Here is a 16,048-nt window from a genome sequence, read left to right as displayed (position 1 = left end):
GAGAAAGTAGACTCCTTTCCAGTCCGTCCAGCATGTGTGGTAATTTTAAAGTCCAAACAATAAATATGTAAAGGTATTTGTTTTTTTATGTTCTGTGGGTTGAAGTGTAGGACAAGATCTTGAATTAACAGTTTTGTTTGAGCACACACAATAATAAGACAAGATGAAGCTCAACCTGAAGGGAAAGCTAGTAATGAAAGGTTAACAACAAAAAGCATACAAGTAAAAAACAAAGGGGTAAACATACCGTATGTTTATCACGAGCTGAAAAATGAGAAAATTCTCACAACTAAGCATCGGGTCCTAGAATATACACAATGGGTTTCTTTTTGTTGAAAAACTAAGGCTCTTTCCTTACGTTCAGAGACATTACATACTCTTTGAAACCAACTTAACACAATCTCATGACCTGTCGTGAAAGAATGGCTTCCACAATCATCCAGTATTACAGGTAGAAAAGCATTTTTAATGAAATGCAGTTTCCCATATAAGAGGGGAAAACAAGTTTGCTGGAAACAAATTACAAGTTTTTGTTGTTTCTTTAAAAATCAAAGAAACTTCTGCCAGACTTTACAATTGCTAAATACTTCCCCACAAAATAGGTCGAAAGCATCCTCCTGCCGCATAATCTATAGTGTCCCAATGATATTCTAGGAGAACCTTTAGAGCAATGATGTAATTCTATTTTTCTAGGTATTTCTATTACTCTTGGATATACTATATCTCTCAGCTCAGGCTCTATGTCCATTCTGTCACTCACCTCACTAATAAAATTTCCAACCACAGTAAAAAGTAGATGGCCATGAGGTTTTCTAGTCAACACCTGTCCACCAGGAATGGGACCAAAACCATCAATTCATTTAACAAAACCAATCTGACGATTACTTCACTAGCTGGTCTCAAATCAGCAAACCAGAACTGATCCCAATTCTATCCCCTTAAGTTCTTATTGGAAAACAACTCAAATTGGCTTTGTTCTATATAACTATCTTAGAAGTTAAAAATTCAGTGGGGAATGCTAATATTTGAAGACAGAAATCGACTTTAAACAAAAACAGAATAATTTACAATAGGCTCAGTAAAAATAGATTTGCTCTGGTGCATGGAAACCAGCAAAAACTCCTTGAAACTTTACATTTAACCAGAGAGTATATGGCTCATCTATATTACAACAGATTAAAATAAATTACTTAATGCATTGTCGTCAGAGGAAAGATATACAAAACTACTGTTGTATCTATAAACAATGTATTAAAAATATTGAATAGCAAGGGGATTCACCCTGATTTTCATGCAATATTCCCAATAATGTTAGGAGTTCAACTATCCCTCTGAGGGAGAATATACCATACAGTATTAGGCACAAGTGTATATGTAATTATACACTACAATAGTTTCAAATGTGATCAAATGACAAGGCAAATCATAACTATTAATCTATTTCATTTTATTTTGCAAAAAACTTCATTAGCAAAATCTGTACTGATAGTAAATCAACAGCCCACATATCACCTAAGCTTTGTAAGATCATACTAAATACCAAAGGGTATCCTTTTAATGATTTATCATCATTTTTTTTGGCCAACACAAAAACCTCTGTGTCAAAAACTTGTGTTCATGAAACAGGAATGCTAAACAGCATGTGGAATGTTCTATACAATTTCAAACCATACATTCTTGCCAAAAAATCCATGTAGTCTAGGTGTCAGGAATATAAATATCTTTTTAAATTCCTTCTCTCTCGCTATAAGGAAAACATTTTGAGCTTTCTCTTTACACCCATTTCAAATGCTTGCCACAGAATGGATACTTTCTTGTATTTCTGAATCAGATCCTATAGTGTCATTTTTTGAATGATCTGTTTTGGGTACATGTTGATCTCCTCTGGCTTCAGCAGTTGCAATTTCTATTTCCTTTGTTCTATGTGGATATTTTTTTGAGGATCGGCTTCTACTTTTTTCACTAGAAAGAGCACTGGATTTTTTGCTACCCTTACTCTTCAGATTAAGACTAGATTCAGAGACTGAATGCTGACTAGTAATTGATTGCATCTTTGAGAAATACCCTTTTGTCTGTTCACTTTGTCTGACATCCTTGTCTGAAGATGTTAGCCTGCTGCTTTTGTATGTTTCTTCTTTCTTTTGCTGCTTATCTGTTTGAATTTCCCCTTCTTCACATGAGCCTTGCTGTTGTGGAACAGAAACCTGAAGTCCTTCCATTTCTCTGGAAACAGTAAAGGCATTATTCACAAGCCCATGGGCCTGGATGAGGCCAGAAAAAGAAAATATATCTCCATCAGCATTCTGAAAGAAAAGATGCATATTGAAATAATGAAGCAACCAACTTACTAATATAGCCAAAAAACGTAATTATGAGTATTCTAAGAACTATACATTTTGTTGTCTTGTTTTACATAGTTAAGTATATAGTTCATAAATTATATAACAAACTGGGTAATGGCATATTTAGAATGTTCCTTAGTTTTTCCTAAAAGTTTAGCTTGAAAGGGTAGTGATAGTTGTGGAAACCATTATAGAGGAAGTAAGCATTCTAGCACTGTTTTACATAGCCCCTTTAATCTTCAAAGTTGCCCGTACTACAGAACTGAACTTGTTTTATTATGTAAGTTAAACACACAAAAGATTCAGCAAAACCAGATTAGTCATGCTGAAGTATTTAAGAACCATTACAAGTCTTCTTGGTGTCCAAATAAGCATTGTTCTAAACTAGTTCAACTGCAATGCCATACTGATACCCATTTTTCAAATCTCCAACCATTATTATCATGGCCTGCTAAGAGATTTTGCAAAACTAGAGCATTGTGGGACAGTAGCAGGACTAGATTAAACTTTTACTTAATTTGCTTTCACAACGGCAACAATATGCTTCAGAAATTCAGTGTTTAGCCTCAAAAACAGGACTGCGCTATACTGAATTAAGTTTCAAGAAAAACCGAAACCAATTTTTAAGAGATGGACAACATCACAACACATTAATATTCCAACTGATTTTAAAGATAATTCCACCTAACTGATTTCATCACTGCCCTGATACTTCTACAAGGTTTTTGCATTGATAGCATGTTTTTAAATAATCTGGAGCACTTTTAACATGGACGTGGAACACACAATCTGACAGCCCTCAGATCTGTGCATCTTAGAGAGGTTTTGGATCCAGTATACACTTCCCTTTACACAAAATTTACTTTTGCAGCCTGCTGCAGAGCCTAATCTTATCAGTATTACAGGATATTTCAGAATTTCAATTTATATTAGCCAGATATTCAGGATACACAACATTCTGTCTGACCTGTATTATTTGAGAGGCTTAAATGGACAATTAATATGGACTTGCACAAAAACATATGTCCTTTCCCTGCCAGTCTATTTTAGGACAGTGACACTAACATTTTCATGGATCCATCACTAATACATCACTGTCACCTAGAACAGGATAGCAGCCAAGACACATTAACTGTATGAAGGGCAGTGATCGCAATCTTTTTTTAAGCTCCCCCCCCCAACACTTACTTTGTTATTCACTGTGTGTTCTTGTCTTTCTTCTTCAAATGACTTCTCCTTTGCTGCATTAGCAGGTTTACGAAGAGTAGAATTCATTTGAGGGTGACCCAACAAACCAAAATCAGATTGGTCTATCCCAGCTATTGTAGCAAATTGACCAAGTCTAGAAAGAAAAATAAATATTAGCTAAGATAAAGGTAAGAAAAACCTACTCTGAGAGCAGTATATTCATAATTCTGAATAGCTGCAAGAAGCCCCACAGTCTGGATCCAGAGGTGGGTTATTTGGCCTGTGAGATGTCCAGGATCTGACCCAGAGGAAGTCCTGCAGTCTGGATCCAGCTCAACAACTTATTTGAATTTGACAGACCTGATTTAAGTGAAACTCATGTCCCTGACAGGCATTAACTTACAATGCAACTGAGGTGATAATCATGCTATAAATAGTAACCTTGCCATTAATTCCCTGATTGTATGGCATAAGAAAATGTGAAACCAGGCACAAAAATGTTCCCCATGTTTTATGCAACATTTTTATGGCTGGTTTCCATCATGCCATAAACTGAACATGCAGCTGGGTAGCCCTGCCTTGCAGGCAGCATCAGACAGCATGGTGGGGCCTGGCTGATAGGCAAGCAGTGGAGCCCTGAATGGGGCAGCACTGCATGGTTTTCAGGTTGCTAAGACATAGGGAGTCCAACAGCTGGGCCAGGTAGAAAGTCATGGCAAGCCACAGGACTCACTGAAATGCAGCACATTGCTTGCCTTGCTCCAGAGGTCCCTCAGGAGCTGCAGAGAAAGCTGGGTTCAGGTACTGGGTTACAGTGAGCCCCATGCAACCCAGTACCTCAACCACTTCCCCACATGGTGCTTGCCTTACCCTTCAGCACCTGAGGGAGCTGTAGTGCCAAGTAACCAACCAGCTGTGCGGATGGGGCAGCTATGGTGGGGGGATGAGGGAGTGGGCGGGGGGGCCTGGCAGGGGTCCCCCCATGGTCCTCTCCCCGTTCTTCCAGTCCCCTACTTACCAGCATGCAGTCCGGCTCTGGCTCCCTGCTGTGGCGGGTGGGGACTGCCCGAATCATCAAAGCTCTCCAAATCTTGTCCGAAGATTTAGAGAGCTTCAAATCAATTTGGACCTTTTAATTGGTCCCCTGATTCAATTCAGATTTGGAGATTCAGCCAGCGAATCAGGCCAAATCTCCTCCAAATTGAATCAGCACCCGAAGCTTTGCACAGCCCTACAAGATACCCTAACTTCTGTGCCACCAACCTCCACAGGAGTCAAACTAAGCCTCCATAATTTTCCATAAGTTAATGTTTACACCACAATCTGAAGGAGGTTCTCTGACCAAAGGACATATGGGCATCAGGTATGAGAAACTCTGATAACCCTGATAGGAAAAGACAGAGCAAACCTGCATGGAAGGCAATATGGGGAATATTGTCACCGAATGCATCTTGATCAAAATAAAATCTGGAATGTTTCAAACCTAACAGTAAGTAATCTAGCATTTTAGTTATCAAAGACATTTCAGGCAGTAGGACCTTGTTGGGCCATATGAAAAATCTTTTCCATTTTGAAGACCAGTTTTTTTTCCATGGTTGGCTTCCTGTTCTGTACGGAAATATGATGAGCAGTCTTCATTCAATGTATTAATCTAGCCAGTATCCATCTGTTAACTGTAATTATACTGAATCTGAATGAAGCACCAAACCCTGGTTCTGTGATAAAAGATCTAGAAGCATGACTGGATGCTGTGGAGACAGGACAGCAAGCAGAAATGTCCTACCTAATATAGAAGTATGAAAATCAATTTATTCTCATCTAGCTCTGGTAGTTACCCTGGAGCTTACAGGGAACAGTGAAAAGGTATACAGTAGCCTCTGGCTCAACTAAAGAAAGGCATTTGTTAGGAATCCTGGATTTACATCTTCTCTCAAACAGAGCCTAATATTTGTGCTTTCTAGGAACAAGCAGGTCTACAACGAGATCTCTCCAATGGGAGAGTGTAAATTTTGTGATAGCTTTCTGCAATTACCACTCATGATTGGTATTTATCTGCCTGCTCAGGAAATTCACCAAGTTTCTGCTGGTTCTCTTCAGGTGAGAAAGAAAAAAAGTAAAATCTAGGGGATTGGAGTTGGGGAAGGAACAGAAAGAAAACTGATGGAAGTTCACAGAGGGAGCTGTCTCTGTAGTTTATGGACATTCCTTCCTGATTAAGAGACCATCTATCTGAAACTATATCTAACCATGATGACACTAATTTTTAGTCTTTCTCCAAGACCAATAGAGAGTTACTGTCTGGAGGAGAAACTACTTTAAGGGCCACCTCTATCACTGTTAAATGGAACGGAGCTATAAACAAAGTTTATGCAACTAAAAATCATAGGTACAACACAATTTGCTGTGGGTTGAGAGAAGACAGGGAGGCCCTGAACAGAGGAAGTTTATCTTCCCTTTGACCTTTGTCACTGGACTCATAGACACTTTGGAGAAAAGGCACATATTATCAAGAAAAAAAAAACCCAGGCAAGAGGTTGTGGTAAAAGAAATAAAATACTCAGATATAAAGGCAACTTACCCAGCATCTTTAAGAAGATCTAAAAAAGCATGAAACTTTTTAAAAGAATTCTCAATGCTTCCAAGAACACCTTCATCTTCCAAAATCATATTAGTTACTGATTGTGCATGAAGTACTTCTGACAGAGAGAAGTTCAGGTTCCTTAATCTGGCATTTTCAACTTCTAGCTATTAAAAACCGAAGGAAAATATCACTTACTGTTATCACTGGAGGACTATACATTCTTTTTTCAAAACTTATTAGTATGTCTACACTGATCATTGCAATGCAGCATAAAGATATGCCGGATGGCTCTAAACCGAACCAATTAGTTCAGGCATCAGAAACAATCTATCTAGAACAGCTTAAAGCTCCATGTGGACTAATTTACCCTGATGAGAATTTAGCTTGTATACAGCTCCATACTCCTGTGGCCAGACATTTTACAGTAGTGGTGCCCAACCTTTTTACCTCATGGGCCAGATAAGCAGTGCCCAGTCCAGGTGCGAACGAGATCTGGCTGGTGGGCTTGATCAAGCCGGCACGTGGAGCAGCAAGGGGGGCCCCATTTAATCGATGGGGTGGGAGAGGAGGGTGCACAGTAGGGCTGTGCAAAGCTTCGGTCGCCAATTTGATTCGGAGGAGATTCGGCCCAATTCGGCAGCCAAATCTCTGAATCGAATCGAGAGACCCATTAAAAGGTCCAAATCGAATCGGAAGCCTGACTGTGCCTGCCTCTCCCCAGACAGGGGGAACCGTGGGAGAAGCCCCCCATGGCTGCCCTGCCCAGCCCCAGCCTGGCCCCAGCCTCTGCCTGGCCCCAGCCTCCCAGCACTTAAAAAAAGACTCACACTTACCAGATGTAGCAGCAGCGATCAGGACCTCTGGGGGCTTGTGGCAGAGCCCCCCTGCACAGTGTGGGGCAGTGGGGAGCAACAGGGATGCCCCCCGCCCCCACCTATGCAGCAGATGCCCCATGGCATGGGTGCAGCGCAGCTCGACAGGGGGCCACGCACTGTCTGGGAGCTGGGGCTGCTGGGGATGAGCGGCGCCAGGCTCCAAGTGATTGCTGGAGCCACCCCAGCTCCCACACAGCGTGCAGCACCCTGCCAAGCCCCACTGCACCCACGCTATGCGACAGCTGCCCCACGGGTGCCAAGTGAAGGGGAGCAATCCCTGCTGCCCCCCCACTGCTCCGCACTGCACAGGGGGCTCTACCACAAGCTCCCAGAGACCCTGATCACCGCTGCTACAGTCGGTAAGTGCCAGGAGGCTGGGGCCGGGCAGGGCAGCTATGACAGCTTCTCCCACAGCTCCCCCTCCCTGGGGAGAGGCAGGCACAGCCAGAGGAGCTGTGGGAGAACCTGCAGTCGCCCGGCTGTGCCTGCCTTTCCCTGGTCAATCCAAATCTCTGAATCAGCGCTGAAACAGATTCGACCAAATCGAAACGGAGCAGTGATCCGAAGCGCCGAAACAAATCACTGTCCCTCCAAAACGGCTGAATCCGAAACAAAACATAGCTGTTTCGCATAGCCCTAGTGCACAGCCCCTCATCTGTCTGCCAGGGGGGCAAGGAGCAGCCTGGTCCTGATCCAGACAGGGGCAGATCAACCCTCACCCTGACTTAGGAGAAGGGGAAAACAGCCCAGCCTCAAACCAGATACACCAGGGGAGTGGTGGGAGCAGCATGACCCTGATCCAGATGCACTGGGGTAGGAGACGGCAATGCAGAGCATTCCCAATATGAACATGCCATGGGGTAAGAAGTGGAAAGAGGGGAGGGGACGACCCAAATCCTTTAATATACATATCCTGATCCTTGATGCTGAATTTTGTTGCAGAGATTCCTACTTCTTGGTTAAACTCAACCCAAAAGAATTTTCCACTATCTTTCAATAATTAGTTAATTCTTTACCCACTGTAAATCACACTGAAAAGATTAACCACTCAACAGAAAACAAACAATCAAAATGGCTCGGAGGTGGGATGCTGTAAGCAGACTTATACAGTAGCTATAGTTCAAGGTTGTCATAGCATCAACATTAGGGGAACTAAAGGGCAAACACACATTACTAAATTTAGGTTTCGTCATTGCCCAAAGGTTGGTAAATGACATGAATTACTTTGAGCCAAGAATCTGGATGCAGCTAAAATCCTAAGAAAAAAAACTGGAATAGTCTCTTCACCTATTTTGATGCAACTGGTTCACAACATATTAATACATATATAACTGTTCTTAATAGTCACTCCCAGCTAAACCGTTATATACCTCTCCAAGCAAATTCTGATATAATAAAACTAATCACTACCTCCATTATCCGTTCATCTGCTTTTACTCTTGCTCTTCTTTCTTCCTTTAATCTTAGCAGGCATTCATCCAACTCCATCTGTTAGAAAGCAAAACATTCATTTCTAAAATGTAAGACTGTAGCAGGGACCTGGCGGTCCCGCACTTACCAGGGCGACAATCATTGGCATGCTTCACAGGCAACTGACTCATGGTCAGCCCTGAGGAAAAGCAGCAAGCCCACAGGCTGACAGCATGCTCTGCCACGCTCCGACTCCTGGCGTAGGATGGGCAGCTGACGAGCAGAGCACTGTCCATGGGCCCATCCCCCAGAGCTGAGTGAGAGTCAGAAGCCAGGCTCCACATGGGCCTAGGGCCCAGCCTGAGAAGAAGGCAAGTGGCAGGCACAGCCAGCACCGCCTAAGGCCCGGAAGCTGCGAGTGCCGGAGCTCACGAGCCCTGCTGGGGCTTTCCATACCTGGTGGCAGCCACCAGACACATGGGGGCAGGCAGGGATCTGACCTCCCAATATCCTTTATAGCAGGGGCGGGCAATTATTTCGGGAAGAGGGCCGCTTACTGAGTTTTGGCAAAACATCAAGGGCCACATGACATGCAGCTAGGGGCAAATAACTATTAATTTTCTAAATTTCTTAGGGGCCCTGTGGGCTGGATAGAATGGCTTGGCGGGCTGCATGCAGCCCGTGGGCCACATTTTGCCCACCCCTGCTTTATAGTTACACCAAGTTATGGTGGAAAAGATACAAAAATAGGAGAATAAGACACACATTGAGCGTGCAGCACCCAGGCTCCACCCGTGTGGCCATTCAGCCTGGATGCTTCTACAAAGACCATAGTAAAATGCAACATTAACTGGCTAATTATTTAACATTGGCTTTTGTTCCTAAATTGATGAACACCTTTAGTACATAAAATTATACCTAATATACCTAGCCTACAAGAATCCAGTATACTGGTTTACTAATGTGCAACTTTGGAATGGTGAGATTTGGCAGTAAAGGAATGAAAGGGAAGTACTTTCTAATAAAGTGACAAATCAATTTTACCAAACTAAAATACAATACAGTATTTTTTAATTTAAATATTATTGCCAACAATTTACAATAAAGATTCTTTTTTGTGCCTCCAACATCAAATGGAAAAATCATTTCCATATTTTGTTATATTTGCCTTGTATAGAAGATAAAACATGCTTAGCTGATCAGGATCTCAGACTGGGGTTAGACAAAGTAAAATATATTTATGCTTTGGTATATATTTCTTATCCATGACCATAAAGTAATAGGAATTCAATATCTTGAAGTTTCAGGGGTTCCCCTCAGATAACAGAACTCCCCCCATTCCCAATAACAATCTGCTTGAATTAGAAGGTTCTATTTTATTGAATTTTGCTCACTAAACTTTTTAGGATTACAAGCCCTTTGGAAAGGGTAATAGAATTTTACTTATTATAACACGGAAACAAAAGAAAACAATCTTAATCTAAATCACTGTGGAAAAACGAGCAGCACTACACCAGGTTAACACTGACATGCCTGTTTTATTTTATACCCTGCTACAACATTCCTGAAGTGCACAGGATCTTTCAATATTTAAAAAGACAAAGAGCTGAACTAGTTAAAAGGATGGTTGGCAACAAGCCTAGTACAAAGAAATAGTTTGAGCTCAAAAAAAAAAAAAAAAAAAGACAGTCATTATCTCAAAAACTATTTTTTTCCAGAAAGGCTGCCCACCTGCATTGACGACACAGGTTTTATATACAGCTTCTGAACTTTTCAGAGAGCAGTGCCTTTCAGGACCATGTTCTACAACAGGGGTTAGCAACCCCCAGCATGCATGAGGCCGTTTTGCTCAGCATGCCACACATGGCCAGGAGGCTGCAAGCCCTGCTGCAAGAAGCCCAGGCTCTGTGGTAGGCTGAAGCAGAGCCTGGCTGGTTGTGGCAGGGGAGGTGCCCCTCCAAGCTACAAGCCCAAGACAAAGGGCCACAGAGCCAGAACCACCTTGGCAGGGGGATGGGGTGGTTCCCACCTGCAAAGATCCCCACCCAGAGGCTCTGCAGTTCTGGAGGGGAAGCAGTCACCATGACAACCAGCAAACAACTGGCAGTGATTACCTAGCAGAGCCCGTGCATGGGGCCAAATTTCCCTTCCGGGCTGGGGTACATATGGGGCTGTAGGACGCAAGAGGTACCTGGGGAAGAGGGAGGTGGTAAGTGCCAGGGTGAGAGGCCAGTACGGGAGGGGGGCTCCCTCAGCTGCCTTGCGGGCGGAGGCTTCCACTCCATGCGCTCTGTCCCAATAGGATCCCCATTCCCATTCCCCTCAGGATGCATCTGCACCATCAGCAGCTAAGAAGTAGCACCTCATCCAGGGGCCATGGGCAGGCATGAGCCCCATCACCCCAGATAGGAAGTCCCCATGCCAGCTGCAGCTAGAGCACCTTGCAATGGCAGCAGCAGTAGCGTCAGCAGGGCTCTAGGAGTTCCCCACCCCCCCAATCACTGCCCCAGGGAAGCCAAAAACCACTTCATAATAGCATGCTTTGGGGCCAGTGAGGAGCCTCGAGCTGCAGAAGGGGGAGACCCACCAGGGCAGCCTCACCACACCTTGCTGCCAAAGCCTCTTCCCCTCACTCCACCTGCAGTGGCAGCAGTTCCCTCCCTGCACTGAGAGCTGGACACCCATGTAGTTCAGGGCCGCTGGGCAAATGGCTCATTCCTCTGCCCCTCCTCCTGGATCTGCTAGAAGCCTGTGGTCCCTCATGAAGTTGCCTAAGAAACAAAATCAGCCAACCAGGGTTGGTTTCAACATGGGTTGGCCCACAATCACCTCCCATGGAAGAAGGACTCCCTCTTACAAATGGTCCTGTTTAGACATATGTACAAAAACAGGGGCACCCAGCAGGGAAGGGACAGGGGCACTGCAACCCCAGCCCCTCCCCCACCATCCGCCCATGGTAGGCACACATGCACCCACTGCCAGCAACAAGAATCGTGCACCTCACAACTCTCCTGCTGTCTTCCCCTGGCATGCCAAGTCAAGGCGTAGGTTGAGGACGGGGTGTTTTTGGCACTCCTCCCAAAAACACTGCTGATCCCTATATTACAACTTCCAAGTCTATATAAGGAGAAACACACCCAACTAGCACCAAGTTCCTCTCTCTACTATCAAAACTCTATTATTAGAGGTATAAAATTGTAGGGAAGGAGGGAGCTTAGTTCACATCTGTGCAAGCAGTATAGTTCCTATGAGTGACAGAGAGTCTGCAATAGGAGGCATTATAAAAATAATTCTTGTCTGGAACTTGAAAAGGCATCAATTCGTTCAGGAGTAGGAAGAAGGGATCTAGAAATAAGCAAAAGGTAATATGCAGTTCTATAATAGTTAGTCATTGGGAAGGCTATGCTTAACTGTTGCTTGGACTGTAGAAGGCTTAAGAATTAATTACCCAATAAAAACAGGACCTCTTAAATTGATAATTCAATTTGACAATGCTTAATTTGGCACTTCAGCTATTCTCCTTGCAAGAGTTTCTTTATAATCTTGAGATTAAAAGGTTATAGGTTCAAGTAAGGTGCCTCGAGATCCTTTCTAAGGTGCTGTGGGGTACCACAAAACATGACCACTGTTAGGTCTGCAGATAAACCCAGAGATTTCAAATAGAAATCCACAGTTGTGGTCTGTCTGAGTTCTCTGCAACAGCAAAAAAGTGTTCTGTTATTTTTCTGCAGGCAAAAACAAAAGTGAAAACTAAGAGATGGTACTTTCTAAGAGGTACATCAAGTCTAAAAAGGTTGAGAGCCATTGCCTTACAGAAACTTATGTTGGAGATTAATATAACTGGTTGCAGTTTTTTCCCTCCCTTCTCAAGTACTGGAGGTATTTATCTATTACACTTGGGACTTGGTCTTAGCCATCCTGAATCAAGAGAAAGAGGGACTCGCAAAAGGAGTCAGAGGGGCTTAGGATAAACAGAATTCCAATGAAAACAGAACTTTGAGAAATGTTCATGTGTTTCACTCTGTGCTAAGGACACTCCAAGTCAGGAGTGGCTAATATTTTTGGCAGGCATACCACAAATTTTGCCCTGCCCCCTCCGCAAGTGCCACTCTGAGTCCCATCACCCAGAAGTGTACCTGATAGAACGGCACATGTGCTGCAAGTTTGTGCTGCCCTAAGCAGTATAGTAAAAGTCTTTTTTAAAAAAGGGGTATAGCAAGCAACAGATGACATTGCATTCCCTATTACTGCCTATGTAAAAAGAAAGGCACTAATAGCTGAGAACGCAATCCTCTTCTATAGTATCTACTGGTTGATAAGGACAGCAAGACACAGGTAGGTTGAATATGTATAACAGAAAATAGCAACCAGGAAGTTACACTTTTACAAGTTGAAGAGCCTTTTCTACATCAAGCTGGAATCTATGCAAGCAAAATTTAAAGAACTTTCAGATCAGCCATTATCACAAACTTAAAGAATTCTTAAAGTGTTACTTTACAAAATCAATTAAGTTTTTCTCAAACGTTTCCAAGCAAATCTTCTGTTTTAGGTTTTAATTCTGCAGCATACTTTTGCTCTGGGAACAAATCTGTTAAAGCATTCAAAGGTAACATTTTTTTCATTTTAATATTTGTTATCTGGTTGAATCACTAAATTTCTTTCCAGGGTAAAGATTTACTGATAATAGAGACTTGTAGGTAAAGAACTTATTAAGAAAAACATCCCTACAAAACTTTTTTAGGTCTGGCTAATAAACTAAGTCTGCTGCTTTTGTATATTGTAAGAAATAAGCTACTAAATCATCATTACACACTTGCTCCATTAAAAGTATATTATTCTTGTACACATACACACACGTGTGCACATATATGTATATGTGTGTATGTATGTGTGCACACATACATACATACATATACACACGCACATAATACATGTATAATGTGCGCGTGCGTGTAGATTATAAATTCTTCCAATCCTCTACACTAAGGCCATAGCACCTACAGTTCAAACAAAAGAGAATTCAATGGGATTTAAGCAAGATGGTAAGTGCTTTGCATGATAAATACCTGCAAGATCTAACAACTATCTGATAAATATCTGTACCAAATTCACAGCTGACAGGAAAAATAACATTTTAAGTTGACTACTCTACTGAGTAATATTAGAAACCTAATTTTCAAATGAGAATGACTTGTGCTGACAAACTGGTGGGTATTGAAGCATATTCATGTGCAAACTTTGCTATGCAGCCTTGCTACCCACTTTTGAAAATCTGGGTTGTCCCTAGACTAAAATTTTATTTAAAAAAGTATGTCATGGTGAACTACACATGGACTTTAAGACTGGTCCTAGTGGTGGAAACCTATTAACCTAAATAGCAGTTTCCCAAACATACAAGTAAACTTTTTGGCACCTACACAAAATTTGCAATTCTATCACCCACTCTTACCCACGTAGTTTGGACACACAAGCATATGAGTATATACTGCATGTGTTCAGTAGGCTATGTATTCCAGATAGATACATGGCCATGTATAGGGACCTACTGAAGTAAAAAATGCACTATGCAATGGCTCCTGAAATCTTGCAGTTTCCCCTGCATGCCTCCCCGCCTTCTTCCCCCCCACCACTCACTCCTGATCAGCAGGGACGCGAAAAACATAGTTTTAAATATGGCACGGTTTTTGCCTTAAGCTCCTTTGCAATTATAGTATTGAAGAAGATTGCTTAACACTAGGTAGTTATGAAGAAGAAACTAGCACTAAAAGCATCAAAATGCAGAAGGGTTGGGTGGGAGTATAACACAGGAACACTTGGGTAAGTTGTTGAACCAATTTCCAAGTTTTCCCCTTTTACTTTTTAAATACTAATGAATAGCTAAGTTGCAGGTTAACAATCTTTAAATATATATTACCAGCTGTAATAGTAACATAAGAATGAGAGACTGCATGATCTGGAAAGTGAAGTTCAACACAGCAATTACGGTTTTATAGCCCTTGGGAATTTCCCCATGTGTTTAACAAAGCAAATACAAGTGCTTCCGATTCCCTCTAGTGGAAAGAAGGGGCATATCAGTTCCCATTTTAATTTAGACTTAAATGTAATTTCCACAGCTTTATCAAAATCTTAGAATCAATTTACCTTGTTTTTAAAATGAATATCGTTTTAATAACACTTCAAACTTAAAGAGCCTGTAGGCTCACATTTTTGTAGTAAGAGCAGGAATTAAAAATGTATAACCTTCAAAGAACAAATTCTGTCATCTTTATTTATATCCAGGAATTATTTGATTCCAACAAGGTTACTTAAGTGTAGTACCAGATATACTTGATGTAAATAAGAGCATCAAAATCTTGATCCCATTGAAAGGAGCATGTATTGTAAGCTGGTGTTTGGGAACACTTCAAAAAGTACTAAATTGGTCTCTGTCCTCTCACAAAGAGAAGCTCTGGTTTCATATAAACAAATATCTACTTTTTTCTCTCTCTCCTCTCCCCCTCCATCTGAAACTGTTAAAAACCAAAGTGTTTCTTTCACATTAGAACATGTACCAAAAATTGTTGGTCAAGTCAAAGTCAGTCATTCAGCTGCCCCCTGAATCTTCAACAATTCTTCTTACATGGATCAAAGAGTAATTTAGTATTTAATTTTTATTAAGTTGGCTTATGCAAAAAAATGATGTCCTTGATATCTTTGAGAAATCTCTAAAACTATAAGCAGTGCAAGGTGAGATACAATGGCTTCAAATGTAGTTACCTGAAGCAAAAAAATAAAATCACTGCAGTTGTGGTTTAAATGATGTTAATTTGATGGTAAAACATCTCCTGAACCTTAATTTATCAACTGCCAGAATTTCAGTGTATAGTTATCTAGTTATTCTGCCTTGTGGGGTGGGGAATGGATTATAATGCCACTAACGTAACAGAGTTACTGAGCCACTAAAACAAACCCTTTAAATTTTCCTTCCTTTTTCACATACCATTAGCCCACACTATATGAAGATGTTTGCAGCAGTTGTCAGATAGCCTTGCTATAACTCTTCATTTTGTTAGATACAGCTAGAAAACAATCAGAAGAAATAAAAAAAAAAGCAAGAGGCAAATAAAGAGATTACTATAAAGCTGCATTGTAAATGGAGCTTTAAAATACGTCTAATTTCATTTGACTTTTAAAAACATTTTATACAATGTACATTACTTTAACAGTAAGAAACTACTTAAAATACACTTCATTTCTTTATTCATTTAACAAAATACCACAAATAATAACCTTATTGTTGCTTTAATGTCACATATCATGGCCTGAAAAAGAAAAAAGTGAGTTCTTATTCATTACAGCTCTGATTCAACAAGGTACTTACTTTAAAGCATGTCCTCAATGGGACTGAGGTCTATATGTTACATAGTACAGCAGAAGTATAAAAATATTCAGATTGGGTTACTTAATCCTCTTAAGCATTAGGTTCTAAAATCCCTTTCCTGCAAAAACAGAACCTTTATAATATCATTTGACTTCTATAAATATCTAACACACAAAATTACTTCTTCATACCTGTAATTGCTGATATTGTTTTACATTCAATTTATCTGCAGACTTTGTTATATCAGGATCATGCATAATGTCCTCTAAAATCCCTTCCGTTTCCTCAGTCT

General features: G+C 41.3%; 1 protein-coding gene across 3 annotated transcripts in view; it reads right to left on the bottom strand.

Moving 5' to 3' along the window:
• Window positions 1–6: 6 nt before the first annotated feature.
• The window catches only part of CEP78 (centrosomal protein 78), a 45,165-nt gene continuing 29,123 nt past the window's right edge, over window positions 7–16,048 (bottom strand). For all 3 annotated transcript variants that reach the window (XM_025214218.1, XM_025214216.1, XM_025214217.1), the window contains exons 12-16: window positions 15,948–16,048; window positions 8,397–8,474; window positions 6,109–6,275; window positions 3,531–3,684; window positions 7–2,303 (exon numbers count right to left, since the gene is read on the bottom strand). The exon at window positions 15,948–16,048 is cut by the window's right edge and continues 46 nt beyond it. In XM_025214218.1, the coding sequence (XP_025070003.1) occupies window positions 1,785–2,303; window positions 3,531–3,684; window positions 6,109–6,275; window positions 8,397–8,474; window positions 15,948–16,048 (1,019 nt within the window). In that variant the 3' untranslated portion in view covers window positions 7–1,784. The remainder of the gene's footprint in view (window positions 2,304–3,530; window positions 3,685–6,108; window positions 6,276–8,396; window positions 8,475–15,947) is intronic.

Source organism: Alligator sinensis, unplaced genomic scaffold (assembly GCF_000455745.1).
Source record: "Alligator sinensis unplaced genomic scaffold, ASM45574v1 scaffold728_2, whole genome shotgun sequence".
NCBI classification, from domain to species: domain Eukaryota; kingdom Metazoa; phylum Chordata; order Crocodylia; family Alligatoridae; genus Alligator; species Alligator sinensis.
Note: the sequence above shows the minus strand (reverse complement) of the source record. Positions and strands in the feature narration are given on the sequence as shown.